General features: G+C 43.5%; 1 protein-coding gene across 1 annotated transcript in view; it reads left to right on the forward strand.

The window, feature by feature from the left end:
• LOC117260971 (bifunctional heparan sulfate N-deacetylase/N-sulfotransferase 1-like) overlaps positions 1 to 25,633 on the forward strand; it is a 50,076-nt gene that overhangs the window by 19,640 nt on the left and 4,803 nt on the right. The window contains exons 2-10 of the mRNA XM_033633128.2: positions 13,637 to 14,654; positions 17,373 to 17,855; positions 18,606 to 18,693; positions 19,059 to 19,213; positions 21,021 to 21,206; positions 22,359 to 22,487; positions 24,388 to 24,570; positions 24,816 to 24,912; positions 25,175 to 25,298. Coding sequence (XP_033489019.1) covers positions 14,109 to 14,654; positions 17,373 to 17,855; positions 18,606 to 18,693; positions 19,059 to 19,213; positions 21,021 to 21,206; positions 22,359 to 22,487; positions 24,388 to 24,570; positions 24,816 to 24,912; positions 25,175 to 25,298 — 1,991 coding nt within the window. The 5' untranslated portion in view covers positions 13,637 to 14,108. The remainder of the gene's footprint in view (positions 1 to 13,636; positions 14,655 to 17,372; positions 17,856 to 18,605; positions 18,694 to 19,058; positions 19,214 to 21,020; positions 21,207 to 22,358; positions 22,488 to 24,387; positions 24,571 to 24,815; positions 24,913 to 25,174; positions 25,299 to 25,633) is intronic.

Consider the following 25,633-nt stretch of genomic DNA (forward strand, 5'->3'; position numbering starts at 1 on the left):
TGCAGCCCTGTGGAGGCTTGACCCCGTGCAAAGGCCCCCAGCTACCCCCTTCTGTAAACTGATATCCGTGTGTGTGTGTGTGTGTGCGCTGGGGTGTCACGGTAGGATACACAGCAGCTGTAGAGGTGGCAGTAAAGAGGGGAAATGGGAAGAGCCAGCACAGTAGACAGAGCCCAGATAGACCTGTCAGCTCCATGACACCCACACATGCCTCACCCTCTGGTCCAGGACGAGAACAGAGGAAAGGAAAGCAGCTTGGCTGGCGACAGGTAGAGCGCCTCAGCGAGGGGCTGAAATAGACAGAGATTCTCGACCGGTTGCGGAGTTTAGACTAAAGCCCGGAGAGGGATAATGGTGAGCCGTGGCGGAGCTGTGTTTATTTCGGGGAACACAGGGAGACTTGAGGGAGAAGGGAGAGGAGACCTGGCAGGTACAATGCCTAAGAAATTATTCACTCTCCTTTGACTGTTCATAAAAGATGTATTGGATACAGCGTTTTTTTTAACGGTAATCAAAATACACACAAATATGTAAAAAACAAAATAGTGATTGCATAAATATTCATCCACCTCAAGTTTATGTTTAGTAGTAGTTAAAGTCTGGCGGCAGGGATAGATCTGTGTCGGTGTGGCCCTGCAAAGCGTCATGAGCTGCAAGTTTGAAGTCCTGCAGCTGATCCTGGATTGGATTACGGTCCAGACCCTGCCACTTCAGGACATTAACAATGTTGTGTTAAGGGCATTCCTGTGCAGCTTTTGGCCTGTGTTTAGGATTGACGTCTTGCTTAAACATAAATTGTCTTCCAAGTCACAGTCTTCAGTGGGTTTTCCTTCTTATAGGTTCCTGCTGCAATTATTTTACTCTTTCTCCACAGTTCCTCGCTGTCATGCTGCAGGGCAGGAGTGCAAATCACTAGTTTCAACATGATCTGTTATATTATATTGATTTTTTGGACAATGATACAGTATTCGCTGATATCACAAAGTCACAATATGATTTTGATGTGATTTAATTCGGGGGCCTGCGATCGATGTGAGACGATGTCATATGCCCATTTAACACAGTTGACTACAGAAGAAGCTGCCACTCTTTTCCTTTTTTGCTTTTGGCTAAAAGAATAAAACAAGCCATGAATAACTGTATTGTAACCAGTTATGCGCAGTTAAGTTTACTTAAATTGACAATCACCATTATTGGCTTAAGCTCTTTTAAATTACATAAATTACCCTGGTAGTTGCTGACTTTCCCTCTACCCATCACTTAACAAACTACATGTAATATTTGTACTTTTTCTAATGCTGTATTCACACTATGAGCCCTATTTTAGCAACACATTAACCTGCCCCATTGTATCTCCCTGTGCAAAGCAATGCACAGTAAGCTAGCATAGCATCACCTAACGAAGCTAAATATCTCAGCGCCACAGCTGAAAGAAAAAAACATGATTGAGCGCTGAAAGGCCTGTAGCCTGTTGCTATGTTGCTGGTAGTGTGTACACAGCATTACTAACAGTTGGTTTAAGTCACTCCATCACCCGACAGAAACAGCACAGTTGAATTTCAGCCTGCATGCATGTTTATTTCAGCCTAATATCATTGAAGCAGAGCAGCTAATGTTGCCACAGTGAGAGCAACAAGTTAGCGGAGTGAGAAGCCCGGCCAGGTTCATCATGTTTCCTGAGTATTTCGTCTCATAACGGCATTGTTTGAATATTGCATGTGCTTTGCCTGTTGACCCCTCTTTTTTGTCCAAATCCAAAATATTTCGGCGCTACTGATTTATTCCCGAGAGGGGGAGTAAATATCCTCATAGTCTTTATATTTTTTCTTGGCTGCTTGCCGTTATCTGCCTGGCACTTTTTGACAGACACAGACGTGCGATGGGAATTCTAACATAAAGGGTATTTAAAAGATGATGTCATGGATCGCTGTTTTTAATTTTGCGTCAATGATATTGGATTATTGATCATTCAGTCCATGCATCGACCCCAGATTGATGGATCATACCGTCCTAATTATGGGGATGATGAGTTTCTGGTGATGCGTCATATTTGGCGTACACCCAACACAGCTTTTAGTATGCCGGCCAAAAAGCTGCATTTTTGTCTCATCACACTACAAAACCTTCTTCAACTTTGTTTCAGATTCTCCCACATGCCTTCTGGCAAACACTAACTGAGGTGTCATGTGAGGGTTTTTTTTTTTAACAGTGGCTTCTTTTTCTCTACCAGTGTGCTGTAAAACTGTGATGGTGAATTCCCCAGGCAGCAGTTTTTGAATGCACAGTGTCTCCCATCTCTCAGCCGTGAAACCATGTAGAGCTGGAGGCCTCTCGGTGGCCGTCACACTTGTGTCCTTCAATGCAGAGATGCTCAGTTTTCTTAGCTGTCTCTTGGCAAGTACACAGCTGGCAGATTTAGTCCTCTAATGACTGACCTTACTGTACTACAAGAGATAATTCGGCGTCTATGTTCCACTGTATTTTTGGATTTGTTTAAAGTTTTGTTTTGACATTTCATAATGTAGTTTTTAACAGGAAAATGTCAGCTGTTCATGTCGATACAGGTGTGTTTAACACCCCTTAATTACACACAGCTGCTCTCATTTCATTTTATGCATCCTCTGAAAACTGGATGTACTGGTTATGTTTAATTAAATCAGTCGTGTGTGTGTTTTGTAACGGTTTTCCCACACCTATCAACATACCACATTTAGAGTTAATACGTACCAGTTGCCTTCCCTTCATTAAGCTTGTCGTGCTGTTGAGCCATCTTAGATTTGTTGATCAATTTGTAGACTTTCTGAAAACTTTTTGTTTTTAGTTTAATTAGTGTCATACAACAGAGAAGAAATGGTTTAAGGGGGGTGAGTACTGCCACGTTGGATAACTGGAGAGTGTAGTGGAGCTCGACTGTGGTTGTGTTTTTAAAAACCGCGACTGAGGCAGCAAGTATGAGAGAGAGCGAGAAGAGAAAAGCTGGAGCTGAGCCTCAGTTTTAAAAAACACACAGGATTTGTAATAGGATTCATGAACGGGGCTACAATTTGGAGTGTAATTATTGTTATTGCGATAAACCAATCATGAGGCTGGGTATTTCTCCGCAGTCTGAGTTTTCCCACATTTAATGCCTGAAATTACCGCGATGGGGGCACGTGTCAAGTGTGCACTGTTTGTTTATGTAAAAACGTACTGTATACAGCCCTCCAGACAAATTTCCACCGCCGCCCATTTATCTGTTGTTCTTGATTGTGCTTTGAAAGCAAGCTGATGATTACGAGCACGTTTTCATGCAGGAGGAAAAATCCTATCCGTTTGATCTCGCAGGCAAAATATGGGCAGCACAACAGAATCTCATCTCTTGTGTCAGCTATTCTTCCGCACCGTGATATTCCCATGGGAACGCATTTCTGCTGTGCGAATCACAGTCAGATCAGTGCGGGCCGTTTCTTATCTGGACATGAAAGAAGGGAAGATGGAAGAGGGAGGTGTGAAAAAGGGGGAGAGAAAAAGGGAAAGAGAAGGAGTGAGGCAGGGCTCCCCTGGGAGGGATAATACCTGAAATTCACTGGGCGGCATCTTGAATCCAGCTCATCATCATTTCATGAGCAGGTATTGTATTTATACCAATTATGCTCCGAGATACATGCCCTGCTCGGCTGTGCCCCCCTCAGTCTCTCCCAGATTGATTGACTACATTAGACAGTTAAAGTGTTAGTGTGTGTGTGTGTGTGTGTGTGTGTGTGTGCACGCCACAGCCCGTGTTACAACATGCCCTGGGGATTTTGTTATTAGTTTGATAGTTTTCTTTTATTCATCTGCGGTCATCACGAGCGTTGCTGTTTGATAGCATCTCTGGTTCAAGTCAGGTCAGCAGATCTGTTATTGCTGTTCCGCTGCAGGTATAAAAGTCTTAATAAAACTGTTGTGCTTTAGTCAGAGATTCTGTGCAGCTCAGGATAGGTTTTCTCCGCTGAATAGGCAGTTGATTTGATCGGCAGACCCTGCAGCATGAAACCACACTGACAAGTACTGTTATCTTTACTCGCCCCTTCCACTCAGAACCCCACCACCGCCCCACCGCCCCACCCCAACTCCCACGCTCACTCACACATTCACACACACACACACTTATACACACACACAAACACACAAACAGACGTGCCTTATCCATGGACACTATGACTTTCACCTCAGAGTGATGTCCATTGTGTGTATAAGGAGAGACCCATTACGAATCCTGAGTCCCAATGGAGACATTGTGCTGCCTGCCATGCTCCCTTGTCCTTCAGCAGCGTCCTGAGATGACAGTAGATAAACAATGGGAACAAACAGTCACTCCCACCAGCATTGATCCGGCTCCCTCGCCCCCCCCTCCTCTCACCAACAACGCCACATTGATTCCACCTACACTCAATTTATATGAAAGCCCCCGTGCCCCACCTCCCTTTTCTAGCAGGACTGACAAAAATGATAAATGATCAACCCCTTCCTCCCTCTGCCGCCACCTCCCTGTGCCTCGCGTTGGCTGTCCGATGCACTACAAGCCTATTTCTCCTCTCAGAAATCCAATAGACTGAGGGCCCCCCCTTTCCTCGGAAGTGTGCTTTTTCTTTTTTTTTTTTTTTTTTTTTGTAGGAGTGGTTGTTCATTGCCTCAGGTCCTTTCTATAATTTCCACACATAAACATGCCACTGCTGTAATTTCGAGCCTGCAGGACATCCATATGTATGATGTCAAACCATCAAAAAAGACCAATGAAGGAAATTATTATGTATTTCAACTGCGCACACCGTAGGATCTCCTCTCCCGTGGCTGCTGGCTAATAGCCTGCGATGCCACTCAAAGATGAAATCATATATGCAGAGCCTCCAAAGTGGGGTCAGTGATTTCTCTTTTCTCTGATTAATCTGTCCACCGCTCAGTAACATGAATAAGATTGCAGTTAATTTAGACGTGACACCTTGGCTGTTTGGATCTGTCGTCATTTGTGAGTGATAATGGGTCGACTCTCTGTCTTAATGGAGTTTCAGCTTCCTGAAGCATCTCTGTGTCTTTTCTCCGTGCCGTCCCTGACTCCTTCTCAGCTGCTAATAAAAGTCTGCAGTATACAAATTATATCTTCCATGGTCTCCCCTGTTTTTGTTTTTTTTTTATTGTACAGATCCAGTGTCCCCATGCCTGTAAATGGGGCACAGAGTGTCTATAAATAGATACACTGTGGTAGCGAGCTGCCGGTGGTTACCAGCAGCAGTTGGGTGTGTGTGTGTGTGTGTGTGTGTGTGTGTGTGTGTGTGTGTGTGCGTGTGCGTGTGTGTGCTCGCGCTGTGCTTTTTATGTGCTGCGTGGAGGTGATCGAGGCTATTGATGAAGGTGTTGGCTCCGCTCTCGCCACTCTAACCCACCACCCAGAGGAGTAATACCGTTGAGGAGAGTCTCCATTTCACATCTCTGCTCCACCGTTCCCTAATGACTCTTCTTTGCTAGGTCTCCACCTCGCCACAGTTTTCCCATGGCTCCCACAGCTCATCCACACTGCTTTTCACACTGTGAGGTAATCCATTTTACACTTCCTGCTGCTCTCAGATCCCTCCTGCTTGAGATCCTAGATCTAAAGAGGACGGGAGGTTTGGGAGCCTATTCTAAGATGAAAAAGACTCTGAGAGCGCCATGTATATTTCATTCCCTGCCCTGTGTTTTTATTCATCCCGGTCCTAATCGTCCCCACATAATGTGAATGTGTAATCATGCTATTATGCCATGCCCGCTCAGGTTATCGTCATGGAGGATGATATCTGTGTTGATGGGATGTGACATGATCTCCCCTAATGGGAATCTAAGAGTGGGATCTTTGTCTTTGTGGTGCTGAATATACAGTACAGCCGTGGTACAGAAATGCCCCAATCCTCTCTAATTGTCATTGAACACACTTTAGCTGTCGTTCCATTCTGCTCATAATTGCTCTTAGGAAAAAGATTGCACTCCGTTGTCTGGATTTGAAGAGGAGCCTCTGCCTCTTTGTCCCATTACTGTGTCAACGAATAACATTGCAATCATTTCAATTACGACAGCGCCGGGACCGAGGTCTTCAAGTAGGGCCTTGAGATGTAATTGGAGGGGCACGGGCAAATTGAGGAAAGGCATTTTTCTTCTGTGAAATTGCCTCAGTCTTGGGGACAGTAAATTGAGGTGCTGAAAAATGATGTGATAATTCAGCCGCATGGTTTGGTAGGGGAAATGGTCTGAAAGTCACTTTCTGGAGAATTAGAAGGCAAAACTACATTTCCCTCCCGAGTCCTCTGTCCTTCACGCAGTGGCATGAAATGAATTGATGAGACAGAGGGAGAGGGAAGTGTCGGTGTAAATGTTTGCAGCTAAAATGAAGCTACCTGCTTGTGCATTCAGATTGGCTGAAGGGTGGGAGGCTCGAGCTGGAGTGAAAATACGGCGCCACGTTCCACGCTATTTCATGGCCTAAGCCTTTAATCGCAGCAGCCACAATGGATGCATAAAATGGAATTCAAATTTCAGAATGATTGATTCTATATTGATGAATGCCAAGGCTGGCTTAAGGAACGAGGGAAAAAAAAAAAACTGCGACTGTGGCTTTTTTTAAAATGTAACCTCTTTAAGAAGGCGAGCCCTTGCTCCTCTCATGTGCCTGTTTGTTGCTTTAGATGTGCTTCAAAAGAAATATGAAAATTTTCGCTTTTTGAAGTTTAATCTCTCCCAAGAAAGGGTAGGAGGCTGAATGCAAATACAGAAATTTGCTTTAGCTTTGCTTCTTGCTGCTTGTGGTGGAGAATTCCAGCTCACTGGTCTTGTAGCTGTTGATGGTGGATGAGTAATGCATGCACCATTTTCTTACAAAACTAAGAGTAAAGATGCATTTCGACCTCTGTCTCAATGCGGCATTCAATCCTCGCCCTCGTCACTCTATTGTGTCTCGTTTCTTAATCCCTTCAAGGCATCTCACACAGTAACAGAGCTGGCATAAGCACATTTGGTACTGTTTGCAGTGTCGAGATTAACAGGATTACAGATTAGGGATTACACTGGCGTCATTCTTACCCATTGTTAACCTTGACCCATACTCCCGGCGAACAATTCAAATGGTTTGGCCAAAGTTGTTTTTGTCTTTTGTTAAGACCTGGAGTGTTTGCACAAAAGCTCAGTAATATTTGCTCAGGAATAAATACAAACAAAACCCACGTGCTTTGTTGCGAGGTGATTTGGATTCTTCTAATGAGTCTCTCGGGTCTGTCTCCGCTGTGATCGAGCCACCGTGGTGCACGTACATCAATACACGGACAAAGACAGGAAAGTGACAGTAGCCTTTTGATGAGTGTCCTATGGATTACTGCCCTCCCTCTATTTCCTTCTGCACAGTTTCCATGCCTCTGAGCACAACGCAACTCCGGCGTTTCCATGGAGAACGTGCGGTTGCCAAGGCCTGTGGTGATTGAACACAGAGGGTCATCGTTTATTTCTGTCAGTCAGTGGCGAGGGGACGGATTCGGGGAGAGAGGGGGCAGCAGGGGGAGAAGGGGATACTGTTGGGTCCCGAGGGGCTCCAAAGGTCCAGCTCTACTTTACAAGTTTATTTGTCGAAGGGATCACCCACGGCCAGTCTGACTTTGGTTGACAGTGTTAATGTACCGACTCTCCTCACAAGCCCCGGGACACTTGGTCTTATTCACACTTTAAAAGAAGTGCAACAGCAGTGTCGGGGAGGGTGGGGGAAGAGTGAACAGGACGTGCAAGGCTACATATGGCCAACCTTAGCGTTGTTTATCCAGAGAGTTGTTACAGCTGAGGATCAGGCTCCAGTCCCCCTGTTCCTCATCGTCTCTCATTAATCTAGCAGTATGGTTCTGGCCTGCTTCCCATGATGTAGAGGAAGCAGGTTTTAGTGACCACCCACCCCGAGGAAAAGCATTAGTTTATCCCCTCAGCCGTCACCTGCTATTGTTTACGCCTCCACTTCATTCTGTCACCATCTTTCAGCAGCTATAAAATAACGAGGGGACTATTTTAATTGATGTTTTCAAAGCCTAGAGATGGATAGTCGCCTCAGGGCTGAATTTCTCGCTCATTTCTCCCACCAATCTGTTTTTTTATCAAGGTTTGGTAGTCAATCATCTTGTCTTTTCCTCTGCTTTTGTCACCCTTCCACTCATGTTCTCCTCTCCCTTTGTTGCTCTTTGTTTTTCCCCTTATTGGTCTGTCTGCCACCTCCATTTAGGGAGACTTTTAGTCCACGTGTGCAATTACACAGCTCAATATTCAGTCTGAGCTCTTTCCATCTTTGAGAATGAAAAGGTTGACGAACAGATACGCATTAGTCTCCATCTGCCTCTCCCTTTATGCATGAGTTAAGACACTGACTCTCTTTGGCAGAGTGAAACACTCCGGTCTCTGCGCACCTTTTGGCTGCTCTTTACCTTGCGGATGTGTCTACTGGCTACACCTCTCATCAGCCAAACATGAAATATTCATGTTCTCTTTTCTTCCTCCTCTACATTTTTGCATCAATTATTTTGGCGGAAGGAGGACGGAGATGTTTGCGGTTGTATCTTGGCTTCTTCTAAGGTATACATGGCACAGAGAGTAAGAGACACATTAGGCGAGATGGGCATGCAGACATTTGAGATCCATTAGCCATTATTCTCCTCCGTCAGTGCTATATTCTCATCTCCATTATAGTCTAATGTATTGTACTCTCTCTATTTAGCTGGCTTGATCTCAAACACTAGCTTCACACTTGGGGCCTTGAGCTTTCCCTCTATTTGTGTCAGCTGCTCCTTTACTCCCCCTCTCAGGCTGTCACCCTCGCCCCCCTTCCCTTCCATTGGTAGTTGCTCTCTGTATCTCAGTCTGAAGGTCAACATTGGGAGGCGGTCATCGCTGCTGCGAATTGGGCAAGAAGTGAGGCTTTTCTGTGCTTCTGCTCTGTTTGTGTTGTGTCACTATTTAATCTGCTGCCGAGCCTTGTCAACAGTGTCATTAGAGTCATGGCCGAGCTCATTGTCTCCCCGCAGACGGAAATAGCACGTCTTCATTCTGATGAATCATTAACAGAAAATGACTTTAAGATCACTTTTTTTTTCTTAAAGAGTGGAGCTGAGTGCATCATTATTGCATTATGAATGAATGAATGAATAGTTTATTTCAGTTACAATATACAATACTTAAATTGTGCGCAATCAACTGACAAAACATTTACATACATATTTGCACTACACATTTTCTCACAGCAAAATTTAACAAGCTCTGCAACCGAAAAAGGAATAGGCTGAAGCCGAGGCTTATTTTTCCTTATCCTGTACCATCCATAAGATAACCCAGAATATCAGTAATACAAAGAAAAAAACATAAAATTTACTCTTCTTCTTCTTCTTCTTCTTAATCATTTCACAATTCAGTCATTTTACATTGTAATCCTTAATTATTTTACCTTTCAATGTTTTTTTGAAACTCAACAGAGATCTACAAAATTTCAACTCATCACTAACCCCATTCCATAATTTAACTCCCAAAAATGAAACACATCTGTATTTAACATAAGTTCTCACATTACTAATTTCAAAGACACTCAACCCTCTTAAATTATATATTTTTTCTCTTAATTTAAAAAATTGTTGAATACAGGTGGGAAGACTTTTATTCTTTACTCGAAATAGTATTTCTAATGTTTTCAAGTATACAGTATCTAAGAATTTTAAGATGCGAGACTCTGTAAATAATTTGTTAGTGGTTTCACGATAGGAAGCTTTATTTATTATTCTGATAACTCTTTTCTGGAGTTTAATTATAGGGTCTATATATGTTCTGTATGTATTTACATTATCAATAAATTATTCTCCTTTATCAATATACAATATGCAAAATGCAAAATCACATGTAAGCTTGTTGAGCAGATGACCAAAGTAACAAACCACGGCTCACTGTTGTGCCTAATATGAGACAAGCTCTTTTGTGAATAACAAAAAAGGTTACTTGCTCATAATTATTAACTTGAACAAAAGAAAGTTTCCAAAGAGGAAATGAATATGGCATGGCGTGATATGATTCTGCTGCTAGTGCTGAAATCTATCATCAATACCCCTGTGGCATTACAGAGTTTAGAGCTTACTAGTGCTATTGAGTGATGTTTTAGTGAGTGGGGAACTGTTCTGCGACATGATACACATTCATGCTGTGATAGTTTTACAGCATTCCATTGATGTACAGGTGACGGTGGAGCGCCAAGAAATGCAGCAGTGCACCAGCAGAGGCAGTGGAGATCACCCCACAAACTGATATGCACATACTTTTCTTGATTTGAACCACAAATCAAATTTTCCTCTTAAGTTATAGCTCCCGTCTCTGTCCAAGGACATTTTCTTTATATTGCCAGGAAGTGAATTGTTTCCTGCTTTGCACATAATTTGTGTAATCTTAAATTCCTCCAGATCCCTTAATTTCAATGGACTTTAAAAACAGGCTGTTAATGTTTCCCAATATCCACCATTGTGTTCTGTCCTTATGGCTCTCTTTTTGTAGTATTCATAATGATTGTAGGGTGCTTTGTAGGTGCTGCCCCATACCTCCACACAGTACTTCAGATATAGTAAATCATGTGAACAATACAGAGTGTACAATGCTTTATGATCTATAACGTTTCTTGTTTTTCCCAGAACTGGAGCGCTCCTTGCCAACTTTGCTCGTGCATATTTTATATGAAGGTTCCAGCAGATTTTGTGGTCCAACATCACACCCAGAAATGTATATTCATGTACTCTTTCTATGATAACATTGTCAATCATAACTTGTAATGCTGTGTTAAGATTTCCAAACATGAGTTAAGTTTTGTTTCAAATTTCATGAAATTTCTTTTTGTCAAACCACATTTTGAATTGACTCATTTCTGTTTTGACCACCTCCAAAAAGCTGCTGGATGTTTTCCCCTGAACAGGAAATACTGGTGTCATCTGCAAATAAGACAATTTTTAATATTCTTTATACATTATATATGTCATTTATGTACACAACAAATAATTTAAGACATTATACTGCACCTGTCTGCAAAAATTGTTGCCGGATTCCTATACAACTTTTGAACCAGTTCAGCACAGCCCCTCTGATGCTATACCTTTCTGTTTTGAGTGATATGTCATGATCTACGGTATTCATTTTTTTTTTTAAATCTATAAACGCATATTTTTTATCATCTACAAGGTTGTTATTTCTTCCATTTACTCCATTAACGTCATGTTTTATAAGGACGGAAATATGTTCAACTGATTTGTTAGATGTCAAATATGCACACAGTGCGTATTCGTCGGAAATATTGAATTTCAACAAACTTTGATTATAAGAAAAATCTACAGTGCACCTTTTAGTTTGAATAAGTTTTGCTGTATCTGATATGCCGATATATTACAACTTATTTGGCCGATAACCAATACCGATATTGATATATCCACCTTCATCCCTACCTAATTTTAGTGATCATCAGGTCTCTCCTGTAGTGGAATTAATGTTATATTATGCATGCATACTCTTATCGTGATGGTGTACCCGCAGATAAAGACATAAAAAACAATGCTTTTCAATTCATGTAATATATATTCATTGTGCAAAATAAGAAAAAGCGCGTTTCCGATATTTGATTTTAAAGAGCCAATTTCAGCCGATGATGTGCTGATATTATTGCGCATCCCTATAAATTGATTAATTACTCAATTAAAATACCAACAGATTACACAATTATGCATTTCATCCTCAGATTCTGCTTCGATATCTTATTATTTATACATACATACATATATACATACATATATATATATATATATATATATATATATATATATATATATATATATATATAAAATACAAATTCATGCCCAACCCTTATAACTAGCATTTGGTGATGAAAGACCTCATCAATGAAAGTTAATTAGGCCTTGGTGTCGTGTTAAAAGTTGTCTGCCCTGTCTCCTCTTCTGCTTGACTGCTTGCAGCAGCAGTCACTTCCTGTGGCTAATCATACTTTGATATGCCATGACACGAACCCTGGCTCCCTCGAACGAACAAACAAGGTACCAGGGGGATCTTCAAGCGACCAGGGCTGTTGGTTTTTGTCTGCTCGGCTGCGATACATTCTCTGAACGCCCACAGTTTTTTCACGGCCTCTCTTTACATTAGACTCTGCCTCCCTGCAAAGAGGAAACTTGGACACGACTCAGAGAAAAAGAAGTGTGATTTTATCCACCGCACTCGCAGGGAGATTTAAGGCGTCCTGTTAAGCTTAGCTGGGAGGCTCGAGGGGGCAGCGCTACTCGCCAGAATGCTGACCTTGATTACATTAAAAGGACACTATATGGGCTGGATTTTTTTTCCCATGCAATACCGTGTTTACATGAACGATAACTTCAATAATCAAAGCGTTACCTGCAGGGAGTTCTGTTAGAACTAATGTATGCAATGATGTGAAGTTTATCTCCAATAAGGCTGTGAAAAATCAATAACTTATTGATTAGAATGCGATCAGATGGATGATTGCGGCCCATAAGATTCCCAGCACTGAGCATAGTATGGCCTCTCTTGTATTTTTAATGTTACTCACCTTTAATTAAACCTTGGTTTATAGTGTTGCTAATAAACCCTTTGATGGCATTATCAAATCCATTTTATGTCTAATTTGTGTCTGATGAGTCTTGATGGGTTTGGTGGTCACTGTTTAATGTCTTTGGGTTGAGAGGGTTGTGACTCAATCTAATGTGGTATCTAGGGTTTTATAAAGGCTTACGTGTGTGTGTGTGTGTGTGTGTGTGTGCATCTCGATAGCTCTCCAGCTTAATGGTCAGAGCATTTCCTTGCAAAGGTAATGATGCTCCATCTCGGTTCTCCACCAGGCCCCTAAATGGAGAAATGATGTATTTGTAAGTGACTAGCTCACACTGTTCTCATGCTGCATCTTGTACTTTTCTCACTCCACTTGATGGAGACTGACTAAAGGGCTGGTATATTATGATAGGTCTGCGGAGGGTATGGGGATGTATATTGAGTGTGATGAGGGGGTTTTCTCCCAGAGTAAAGGAACCACTGTTGCCAGGTCTGTCTGTCACTGTCTTCCACTCCTCTGCTCTTGGATCGTTTCCCTTCTATCAGCTTGCTTTTCTCCCTTCTGCCGCACTCCATTTCGGTCTCGATACTGTTGAGGATTTGAGGGAAATAGAAGGCGAGTGTCCCCGCGGGTGATGGCTTCACTTGTATGCAGTCGCACAGTCCTACTGGACTGAATCTGGAATTGGCTCGCCTCGAGGCTTTGTTGTCAATCACATTCTGCCTATTGATTGTGTGGAGGCTGCGTGAGCGAGTGGTTTTTGTGTGTGCGTGTGTGCGTTTATGTTTGCGCACACGGGTTAGGAGCGTGTGTGTAGGGGGAAATTGGCAGCTCTTACTTTGTGTAGGTGAATGCAAGGACTACTTTGGAATGAACTTTTGGAGTGTTGGCACTGACAGTATACACACGTCTCCCACACACAGCTAAACCCACACAACAAAAGAATGCAATATGTCGTTTGTTCTATAGGAGCGGCTGCTGCGCTTTCAGATTTTGACATCATTTTCTTCTGTCTTGCTGTTTTTCTAGGTGAGGAGATTCGATCCCGAGGGAATGGTGCTGCTGAGATGACCTGTGCGACATTGCTTTTCTCAAGAGATCGTTCTCCAATCAAACGAGCGGAGAGAAATCTACGCGGGACATGGTTGGCGGGTTAACATGATGGACAGGTGATGGAGTCTTCCATCATCTTTCTCCACCAGTGACTTGGCCTGCCAGCCCTCCCTCTGAGGCATAAGTGTGTACCAGCGGTCCAAGGCCCCCCATTTCTCTGCCATGGTGACATAAGCGGCACTGCAATATGAGGGAGAGCCAACGTGAGACCGTCTCATTTCTTTCTCCAGTAGCTGCTGCAGCTGCTACTTTAACGCCGTTTGTGTTTAGCTCCATAACAAGACTGACCTTGTCGTGAATAATCTCTGCCTGCTGTTTTTTACCCACACCGAGAGAGACTGTCCCCGTGTTGCTGGGCTGGTGGGGCGGAGCGGTGTGGCGCGAGACGATGCTGGGATGCGTGACACGCCTCCGTCGGCTGGTCCGTCTCCTCCCCCTGCAGACCTCCCTCCTCCTCCTCTTCCTCTTCTGCACTGTCAGCGTCTTCATCTCAGCCTACTTCCTCTATGGCGTCAAGCGGGAGCTGGAGCCTTCGGGAGGGGGTGTGTCCGGGGCCGAGGGAGCATCCGCCGACTCCGACGACCCAAGGGTCACTCCGTCCCGGCTGCTACCTTTGCGGGGCGTCTCAGGGGGCCCGGGGGTGGATCCCGGAGGTGCCAGGACAGATCCTGTGGTTCTGGTGTTTGTGGAAAGTCAGTATTCTCAACTGGGTCAGGAAATCGTGGCCATCTTGGAGTCTGGCCGGTTCAGGTACCGGACTGAGATCTCTCCCGGTAAAGGAGACATGCCCACATTGACAGACAAAGAGAGAGGGCGTTTCACACTGGTGATTTATGAGAACATTCTCAAGTACGTTAACTTGGACGCCTGGAACCGAGAGCTGCTGGACAAATACTGTGTGGAATATGGAGTGGGCATCATTGGCTTCTTCAAGGTTAGGACAACACCACACTCCCTCTGCCTCCCTCCCTCTCTCCCCTCCCTTCCTCCCTCCTCTCACTCACACCTTCTGCCCTGTCCATCTGGCTCCACCGTCTCTAAGGAGATGGGATTCACAGGGTTGGAAAGACCTGCCTGGTTTAATATCACTCAGTCCCACTGCACTGTTTCTCTGGTGTTCTATCTATTTCTTGTTTTTCTTTATTCTGTAATCTGGTCTCCTTCACTCTTCTCGCCCAGTTTCTTGTTTCTCTTTTTGTTTCTGTTTTCTCTCCTTTTGTTTTAGTTTGTCTAAAGTCTGCAGCCTCTGTACCTCTTTCTTCTTCTGTATCTCTCTCATTTTATCTCTCGCTCTCACTTCTCTCTCTTTCTCTCTCAGTAATCCCGAGCTGAGCCTGTTTGCCCGAGGCCTGTTTTCAGGTCTTATGGTTTTAATCACCATCTCTGAGCCATGGGAAGAATATAGAAAGAGATGTGGAGGCATGGATGGTGGTGCACTGATGTTAGGCGGTGTAGGTGAAGGTTAGGAACGAAAGCCTGGTGGGATTTACCGGCTATTGGGAGCGGAGGAAGTAGAGCGAGGGTGTGCATCCCAATGACCTGGACACACAGCGCTGCTGCTCAGCTATCTGAACCAAACTGTTTGCAGTGGAGGCCAACTGATACCTGTACGCCCATAGCTTATAGCTTATTACAGATATCTCTACAGCTTGTGTGTTTGCCGATAAGTAAGTAAGAAGTTGTGTACAGAAATGCAGCAGATACTTTTGAGGTAAACAGTGTCGCCACTACAGGGATATTTTTCAACTTTAAGATAGTGCCTTTGGTTCATACCTTGGTCACAATTCTTATTGGCAGATTTTAAGCATCCAAAACGTGTATGTTAAGCACCATGTTTTATGGTAAACACAGTAGGACCTCGTTACCAGCTCAAAAACCATATGTATCATTGTTTTATTAGCTGGATCCCAGCCATAAAACATGGTTGAATACACCTTCATATACTCTATCTGTGCCCCACCAAGTGTATTTGTTTCTTAAGTACTATTCGGATGGGATTAGTTTTACATGGGGATGTGGACTAATGTCAGTTTACCACAGGATGTCTGTAATATAAATGGCCGATTCGCACAGGAAAAGAAATCTCCGTAATTCTACCAGAGATGGGAATGGTAACTCGGTTTGTGCCCTGGCGTCACCTCCCTGTCGGCATGTTGCTTCCTGTTAGCATCAGCTGAAGGATAATAATAATGAATGATAAGCCCAATATGAAATATTGCCCAGGATTGTGTGTATACAACGATTAGCAATATGGATTTATATTAGGCCTACCTAACACAACCTGAAGTCTCATGGCTCTGAAAAGTGCTGTCTTCTCGACCTTTTTGATTGGTCTCCCACGTAGGGCAATACGATCATTAGAAGAATATCCAACAACACCAAATGCTTCTTCAAGCGCCTCCATCATCAAAAAAACGCGGAAAACTAGTCGTAAACGCGGAAAAAATTGTTGTAAACAGGACGTGACGAAATATTTACTTACATTTTTACAGAGGATCGTGTTCGCACAGGATTATTATTACCCAAGGTATTTTCTCCGGACCATTTTACAGAAGGTAAAATGATTACAGACATGGGGTGTTCGATGGGACTAAAATCCCTGGTAATAATTACTTTAACCCACGTCTCCACGTTAAACTAATCCCGTCCGGGTAGGGCTTTAGTAAGAGTAAGAGCTCAGTCTAATTGAACCCAAACATTAACTACACAATAATGTCACTACGTAGATTTTTTTTTTTGTCTGTGAATTATGTTTTGTCTAAGAAGAATATATTTTGTTAACACATAGCCCATAAAATATTAAAAATACAAAATTTTCCCTTATTTGGTGAATTAACAGTGCTTTATGGTCATTTCCAAATTTTCTAAATGTCCAAATGTCCAAGACAAGTCATATTTGTGGCAATTAAAATATTATGTAATATAATAAACATTATGTTTTGATAAGGTCAGAAGAGGAGAAAAGATAATTATCGAATTAAATTGGTAAATTTTGCAAAAAAACAAGGTTTAAAGAATAGCTGATTTAGTTTTTTTAAATATGCCTTTTAAAGATTTTCCTAAAAATAAATATATTTAAAAAATCAACTAATAGACTCACACAGAAGTACTCCCTCTCCATCATCACTTTTGACCCACTAGAAGTGTGTGTGAGAGTGTATTTTTCTGCAGAAACTCTGCCCTCTGCCTGTATTTTTTTATTTTCTTCATATTTTTTGGGCTAGGGACATTCTTGCCCACCACCCAGTGCATGTAAAGTTTAACTTTATGATGCTGTATCTAAATTTCAAGTGAGTAAAAGTGCAGGAGAAAGTAGGACTCCCTGGCAGTAGAGATGTGAGAGGATCGGAGAATGACACATTATGAAGAGGAAATTTCAATGAATAATCACTGAAACCCTGGGTGTTTGAATGTTAGAGGACACAGCAGGAGGTTATTCATTTTGACTGCAATCTCGGAGCTCAGCAGATTGAGCTTAGCAGGTAGAAGCTGCCGCATGCCTTCACGTCTGAGTAGGCCTGACATTCCTTATTTCACACATGATTGGAGAAATTGGGGAATTGTATCCAATACATTTCTGTCTTCATCACTCTGGTGTATGATGAATGTGTGTGATTTCTCTCTCTTGTCTCTGTCTCTCTGTGTTGATCAGGCCAATGAAAACAGTCTGCTAAGTGCGCAGCTGAAAGGCTTCCCGCTCTTTCTTCACTCTAACTTGGGTCTGAAGGACTGCACTGTCAACCCCAAGTCCCCCCTGCTCTTTATCACACGATCCGGGCAGCCCCTGCCAGGTCCTCTCCCTGGGGATGACTGGACTGTTTTCCAGTCCAACCACTCAACGTACGAGCCCGTGTTGCTGGCCAAGACCCAATCAGCTGAGAGCATTGCATCGATGGGGCAGAATGCCGCTCTGCTCCCGTCAGTGGTGCAGGACCTGGGGCTCCATGATGGTATCCAAAGGGTCCTGTTCGGCAACAACTTGGTCTTCTGGCTGCACAAGCTGGTGTTTGTGGACGCTGTGGCCTTTCTGACAGGAAAGAGGCTCTCGTTGTCCCTGGAGCGCTACATCCTGGTGGATATAGACGACATCTTTGTGGGGAAAGAGGGCACACGCATGAAGGTGCCTGATGTAAAGGTGAGTTTGTGCATGAGTTTGAGTGAACAAAACCTTTATCAGATTACAAACTGATTCCACTTACGTATGCATCAACCAGTATTTTCAACAACTCTTTGCTAAAATATAAAAAATTGCCTCACACATGGCATGTGCTACCCTCTGCCAGTCATACAGAAACCCCATCTTCTTGCTCCTCTTCTCCTTTTGAATGCGTTCGTCCCAGTAGGCCGCTCAAAGCTGACAGGCCCCACTGCTCACACTGTCACAGAAGCTCCACAGCAATGAATATTTCAGGGGCCCAGAGACATTCAAAGAATGTTGAAAAGCCTCCTTGCTTGCGTCCCCTCAGAGCAGAATAGACCCCCCTCACATGTGGAGGCAGAGGGTGTACGAAAAAGATATATGGAAGAAGCATCAAGCCTCCTCACTGGCAGCGCAACAGCAAGCTTTTAGGAACGAATCACACCCTGACAAGATGGAGAAATCTGCAAGCGTGAGAGAGGGTGTGTACTGGGAGTCTCATCCAGTGTGGAGATCAAATGAAACAAACACCCGAATCAGAGGAGAGAAAAATATCAAACAGAATGAAGGAGAGGAGTGAGGCAACTGGGAGTGGATGTTGGATGTTTACTGAAAGAAACTTGCAGAATGAAATATGTATGTGGGCACGCGTGCGCCTGGGTGTTCACGCTTCCTCATTAATGCACTCGTGCACCAGTATGAGCACAACGTGTATTGACTCACTTCTCTTTCCTCCCACCGTTTCAGGCCCTTCTGGAGACACAAAGGGAACTGCGCACCCATGTGCCCAACTTCACCTTCAATCTGGGCTTCTCAGGGAAATTCTTTCACGCTGGTGAGATGCAGCCCATGAAGAGAACCTTTGCTACTGTTAATTCAAGCAGAGATAAGAACACTAAACTGAAAGAGATAACACCTCTATGTATTGATTCACATAATTTTAATTTCTCTACTCCTCTTCTTCTCCTTCATGCCCTGTCTTTATTTCCTCTGCTGTTAATCTCCCACATGCTTCACTTCTCCCTTTGCCTCTCTGACTTTCATTTCCTCCCTGACCCCATTTCACCTCTGCCTCCTCTCTGCCATTGGCCATTTTTATCTCCTCCATTTCCCTTTCACCCATTACCTCTCGCTTCTCTGTTAACCTCTCTCATTTCCGTCCATCTCCTTCCTCCCTTGCACGCTCTCTGCCATGTCCAGGATCTGATGAGGAGGACCTGGGAGACGACCTGCTGCTTTCCTACGTGAAAGAGTTTTGGTGGTTTCCTCACATGTGGAGCCACATGCAGCCCCATCTATTCCACAACCAATCCGTGCTGGCCGAGCAGATGTTGCTCAACAAGAAATTTGCCATGGTGAGTCACAGGAGGGCGAAGGTCAGATCACAGCTTTGAGCGAGCACTGTGATGAGAGCTGTGCTTGCTTATCCTATCTTCCTTGTTCAAATAGGCAATTTTAAGCAAAGTGTTCACACTTTTTAATAAGCTATGATCTGTAAGATTTCTGTCCTGGCTGATTTGGCAATGCCTCTGGTTACCGAGGTAACAGCAAGTGGTTTAAAAGTACAGAAAACACTACTTGAACAGCATCTTTGTCAGTAAAACAGGAAGAACATCTGTTTGCAGTGCAGCTAACAAAGTCTGTCGTTTTAAATGCTTTAGTTTAATAAAAAATAATTGCAACTGCGATCAGATTTTCTGCCTAAAACAAGAAGTTTTCCACACAACAGGAGGACACAGTGGAGTTTGTTAGCTTGCTGAGGTTGAAGATGTGCAGCCTGTCGCCTGCAGCTCCTCATCTAACAGCTCATTGTGGCTGCTCCTTCTTGTTCCATTACTCCCTCTGCAATTATTAAATATGATCCGCTGACAGAGAGAGGACGAACATGGGCATGTTTTTCACTCCGTGTTTCGCCTGTTGAACGCATTTAACATGAAGTAGCAACAGCAGGCCGTTCCATTTGCATTAGCAGTAAATTAATACAGCTTACAGCTGTAAGAGAGTAAACAGTGGGGCAATTATGCTGGATCACAGGCATGCATCATTTTCCTGTGAATCCCTTGTGTTTATGTAGACAATCTGAATCCAGTGTGGGAGTGGTGGACTCTGCCACTATCAATAAAAACTACTGTATAGAGAGATAATTTAATGTAAATGCATTAAATGGCTGTGGAAAATCTGCTTGAGCATAAATAATATCAACTAGGAAAGTGTAGTCAGCGGAGTGCAGATCTCTGCCAGGTGTGTCTGGGGACATGTGGGTGGGGAGCAGGGAGTGCAGGGTAGGCTGTGTGTCCAGCGTGTGCGCATGACAGTAGTGGAATGAAGAGGAGACAATAATGCAGGTTACATTATCGAGGTTACCAGAGTTGACAGGCTATAAAACCTCAGACAAAGTGTCCAATAAAACGCCTCCCCACCTCCCTCTCCCCTCCCAAACAAAGAAGAGTTAATAGATTTGCTGCGATTAGCTCCGGCGACTGTGTCACAGCCGGAATGCAGTACAGCTGCGCCCGGTGGAATCCAGGGGTTACAGTCAAGATCGGGTGGAGATAACGAGAGCAGGGATTTATACATCTCGTATTGTGATTAACTTTAGAGGATTATAACATATCGGGTATGGAATTAATCTGCAGATCTTCTAGTTCAGAATGAGACCAAATTTTCTATGGATGTCAGGTTTTGAGCCATGACAAAGGCCAAAATGTGGCCTGCAACAAATGTTAAGGACTGTTTTTATCTGAGCCGTTTGCTGGAAATGCCTATTGTTGTGTGATTTTATCGATCACTTGTGGCCTGAATCGGCTGACTAAGAGGACCAAGAGTCAGCAGCAAGTGATGTTGTGAATAACCGTAACCATGACAGGTCCTTTAGCATACAGTCATAAATGTGCACAAAAGATATTAGGCTGATGCATCCAGTAGTTTGCAAGGTTAGCTGCGGACAGACAGATACACATATGCAGGTCACCCACCACTTAATGAATGACCCCCTCCAGGCGTAAAACTGGTGGAGATAAAAAAAAAAAAAGGGGGGGGGGGGTTTGATTTCATGAAAATTTTAACGATTATTTAACTAATATCTCAGGAACATAATGGATTGAACTTTATATCTCCATTGCCTTGCCTCCTAACTCTCACTCATGTATTCTCAATCTTTAGGAGCATGGGATCCCCACTAACATGGGCTATGCAGTGGCGCCCCACCACTCTGGCGTCTACCCTGTCCACATGCAACTGTACGATGCCTGGAAGAAGGTTTGGGGCATCAAGGTGACCAGCACAGAGGAATACCCACACCTGAAGCCTGCCCGCTTCCGGCGAGGTTTCATCCACAGCGGCATCAGCGTAAGGCTACTTTTCATACACAGCAGGCATCCGTAAGGCCTCATTATCTTGTTACCTCTGGCCCGTTGCTTTGCCTCCTCTTGGCTTCTCAACATCCACTGCCTTCTCAGTTAATAATCCCTTTCAGGGTTCTCTATCTCCATCTACATAGGCTATCCTTCATTCATTAATTATCTCTCCATCTCCACCTCCTCCAGTTCTTTTGTACTTATTCTTCTCTCATGGCCAGCGGCTGCTCTGCATCCTGTCCATCCTCTCCGCCTCTGCTTTCTCGTCCCCGAAGATACTGAACGGAGTCTTATTTTCATTTAGCGTAAAACACTGAGACAACAGAAGTCCTGAAAAAGGCAATCATCTCATTAGGCTTGCTGGGCTGTTGTATTCTTCCATAGACTGTGAGATGATAGTGCGGTCTTGCACGAGGCACCTGTCTGAGCAGCGCTGCCCAGCAGGCCTCAGCTCCGTAACGAAGACTGACATCTTTGGCAACGGCCGAGCAAGTGTCTGCACACAACCAATCGCTGAAATGTCAACACCCCGAAAAAAAACCCTGCGCTCTATTCAACTTCAGAGCTGTAGTCGATGCTGAATAATACAGTTACGAGAGCAGAATTAAAGTTGAATAGATTACATTCAAGAGGTTCAAAAGAAGAAGAAAAACTCTTATCTATTTGTTTCCCAGGTTGACCTTCAGCGCTGATGGGAAACAGTGCCGCCTCAGTCCAGTTCCTTTGTAGTACTGGCATTCAGTCGGCCTGTGTGGTCTCAGAGCTCTACTCTCGTCCTTGAGATAGCGCAGTCTGAATGGACAGTCTCCACTGCTTACTGATGATTGATATTCAGTTCCCCAGACACTCCAAACTGTAAACGCATTTCCATGAATTTCCATATAGACTCAGAGTGAATAAGAGGTTTGCTTTGGCTAGATGAGCTGCATAATATGAATGTTATTGAGAGCAAACAATGTGTGGGGTAACCGCCTGGAGTACTGACAGCTCTGCTCTCTGTGGAAATCTGATGGTGTGTGTGTGTGTACGTGTGTGTTTATACGTATGAATGCATTACTTTGTGATTTCTTTTTAATGTGTGTGTGAATGTTTTCAGTTGGTTTTTTTTGTCCTTTTGGTAACTTAGTGTTTGTCTATATTACAGGTGCTGCCCAGGCAGACGTGCGGGCTTTTCACACACACCATCTTCTATAAAGACTACCCAGGCAGTCCGAATGAACTGGACAAGCTCATTAATGGAGGAGAACTCTTCCTCACTGTTTTGCTGAACCCTGTGAGTCAAAACACGCATCCAAAACACAGCAGAGCTTTTGTCTTGCACACTTGGAAACCCATTTAACTGGTGGTGTAAACTGAAATAGAAACGAAGGACGGGACAATGACTACTCAGTGACTCACGCAGCGGAATAGTCGGCATCGTGGTTTCTCTTTTTACACTACTGTAAAAGCTTCTTTTATTGACGCTGCATTCGTCAGTATGTTTTGTTTGTCTGCAAATGATTGTATTTCTTTCAGTGTCAGACCTTTTGAAACCAAACATCCAAACTGTGGAATTAAGCATCTTTTGTTAAAGCAGTCTCATAATTGCTTGATCTTACCCTTATATCTGTTTCTCCACAACTCTTTAATAAGTGGACCTATTATGCCTTCCCTTATTTTCTGTCATATACAATTTTACAATGTCAGATATTCATATTAAGTGTGGCCAAAGTTTCAAACAATGAAGTAGCGTATGTAAAAGTAATCCCTGTGAGCGCACACCTCAGGCTTCAGACAGCTCTGAATACTCTGCTTCCAACTGTCTTTTCTACTCTCGCTACAGTATGATGTCATAAGCCCCTTTTACACTGCCAGATTTTCTGCGAATGTTGGGCTGTTTTGCCGGCCAGCTGCGAACGTTTAGACACAGAGAGGCGGATTGGCGAGTTGATCCGAGGTGCCCAATTTTCCGCCTCGGAGGGTAGTCATATTGGCGGAACCCTTTTAGTTTAAACAGCCCAAGGCAGCCTTCAGCAACGGGAGGGGCTGATGAAGACTTGTGGGAGGAGCTGTTGATGACGCCGCACGTGTGACCCACTGGCGGTGGATAAACAGGAAACAGCTGATAGCAGGAATTAGCGAGTAGCTAGTAGCAAGAGGGAAACTGTAAAGACACTGTAAAGATGAGTGACTGGGGAGACAAGGCATTGCACACCCTCCTTGTCCTCACAAACGAAGAGGCCATTAACTGTCAGATGACGGGGACGGTGAAGAACAGGTCGATTTATTAGAGAATCGCTGCCTGACCAGCTGCGGCTTCCCTGCCACGTCACTGTTTACGTCACATGCTGAGCTACATGTTTTGTTACTTACTCACGCCCCCCATTGCCCCGAAAAAGGCGCATTCTGTATTAACAAAAGTAGGCAGGCGCCATTTTGCCGCACTCCCTGATTTTGTTTTTATACTGCCAATGCTGAAAAAAGACTGATTGGGCTTTCTTGCAAATTTGCACAGTTCCTATCTAAGTTCCTATCTACAGTTCCTACTGTTTTGTTAGTGCTTTATCAGTGACACCGTCTCAGTTAAGGAACAGGTTCACACATCTTAATGTCTGTCGTAAAACAGTAGTCAGGTGCACATATGAACATTGCAACAGGTTATCTTGCTGTAATCTTTCCTCCTGTTCATACAGACTCTGAAGAGATCAGTTTCTAAAGCTATTACAGTGTCAGCGATGGAACAAACAAGGACAGAATCAACAGGAAATGAGCTCTTAATGCAGTGTGAATATATGAACCAGACTTAATATATGTTAACCTTTAATAGTTGTGCTGCCCTAATGCTGATGAGGCAGCTTAAATCTGTGTAGTGATGGAAATGGTTGTCTTTTTTAGGTGGACAAGTAATGATTGTTGTGATTATTTATTAATCTGCTTTTTGATTAATCAATTTATTGTTTAGTTTATTTCAGAATAAAGAAAAAAAAATCGAATAAAATTCTCACATTTTAGAGGCCACAACAATCAAATGTTTGGCATTTTTCTGTCAATAGACAAATCAAGTTGTCGACTAATTGTTTCAGCTCAAGCTAAATTGATACAGCACATATTTCTAATGAGTGTCATTTGCACAGATCATACCGCCCTCATCCCCTGTAGTAAATCTTATTCTGCTTGTTCCTTCCCTGTCACAGATTAGCATCTTCATGACCCACCTGTCCAACTATGGGAATGATCGCCTCGGCCTGTACACCTTTAAGAGCCTGGTGATGTTCCTCCAGACGTGGACCAACTTGAAGATGCAGACCCTGCCACCTATTCAGCTTGCTCAGAAGTACTTCAGCCTGTTCCCCTCCGAGAGAGATCCACTGTGGCAGGTGATGATGATTGAATTCTTTTATGAGTAATGAGTAAAAATACAATGGTGATTAGTAATACATTGTTTTATTGTTGGAGTGAGAGCAATTTCGTTACCCATCCTCACATATTTCATTAAATACGCCTGTGTCTGAAGAACAAAGGTTAACCTGCTTTGTCTTGTACTGTGTAATTGGCATGTTTGTTAGAATCATTCAGAAACCACACTTTAAACAAAAGATTGTTTATCTTTCTGCGGCCACAGGATCCTTGTGAGGACAAAAGGCACAAGGACATCTGGTCCAAAGAGAAAACATGTGACCGCTTCCCCAAACTGCTCGTCATTGGGCCTCAGAAGACAGGTGAGACGTGATGCTTCGACACCCCCTACAGGATGACTCTGGTAGTCATCATTCAGTTCAAAGCCAGGAGCCGTGTCATGTAATAGCAAAGTGGTTTCAATGAGGTTTTGATTTTTTCTTTGAAAATCAGAGATGGTAGAGCAGATAGCAATTTGTTTTGAAGGTTTCACTGTAATGGGATTTGCACTACCTTAAACCTCTTGCTCTTTTTTCCCCCTTTTTCATCTTGTCTGCACAATGTGTTGTTTCTTTCCCCTCTCAGGCACGACAGCGCTCTACCTGTTTCTCGGCATGCACCCAGACCTGACCAGTAACTACCCCAGCAAGGAGACCTTTGAGGAAATCCAGTTCTTTAATGGGCACAACTACCACAGAGGCATTGACTGGTAAGAGACCTCACACACACCGCAGTCTTTTATAATGCAGCTGGGCAGCAGGTACCAGCTACTGACCCCTTTTAAACAGCTGTATATTCAGATATGACTTCTGGGCTTAATATTTTTGGGTGTATACTTGTTTTTGCAAGTTCATTAACTCTCTTCTCCAGCAATCCTGCAAGCATTTGAATTGGGTTAAGTCTGAAACTAAGTTTGAAGGCGAAGACTCTCTGTGGCTTGAGGAAGTAACACTTTTGGTGTTGGTGTGTTTATTTCCCCTTATTTAGCATTCAGCATAGCATTTTTTTTAACACACTAATTTAGTTGTAAAAACTCCTATCTAT

The sequence above is a fragment of the Epinephelus lanceolatus genome, chromosome 7 (assembly GCF_041903045.1).
Source record: "Epinephelus lanceolatus isolate andai-2023 chromosome 7, ASM4190304v1, whole genome shotgun sequence".
NCBI lineage: Eukaryota > Metazoa > Chordata > Actinopteri > Perciformes > Serranidae > Epinephelus > Epinephelus lanceolatus.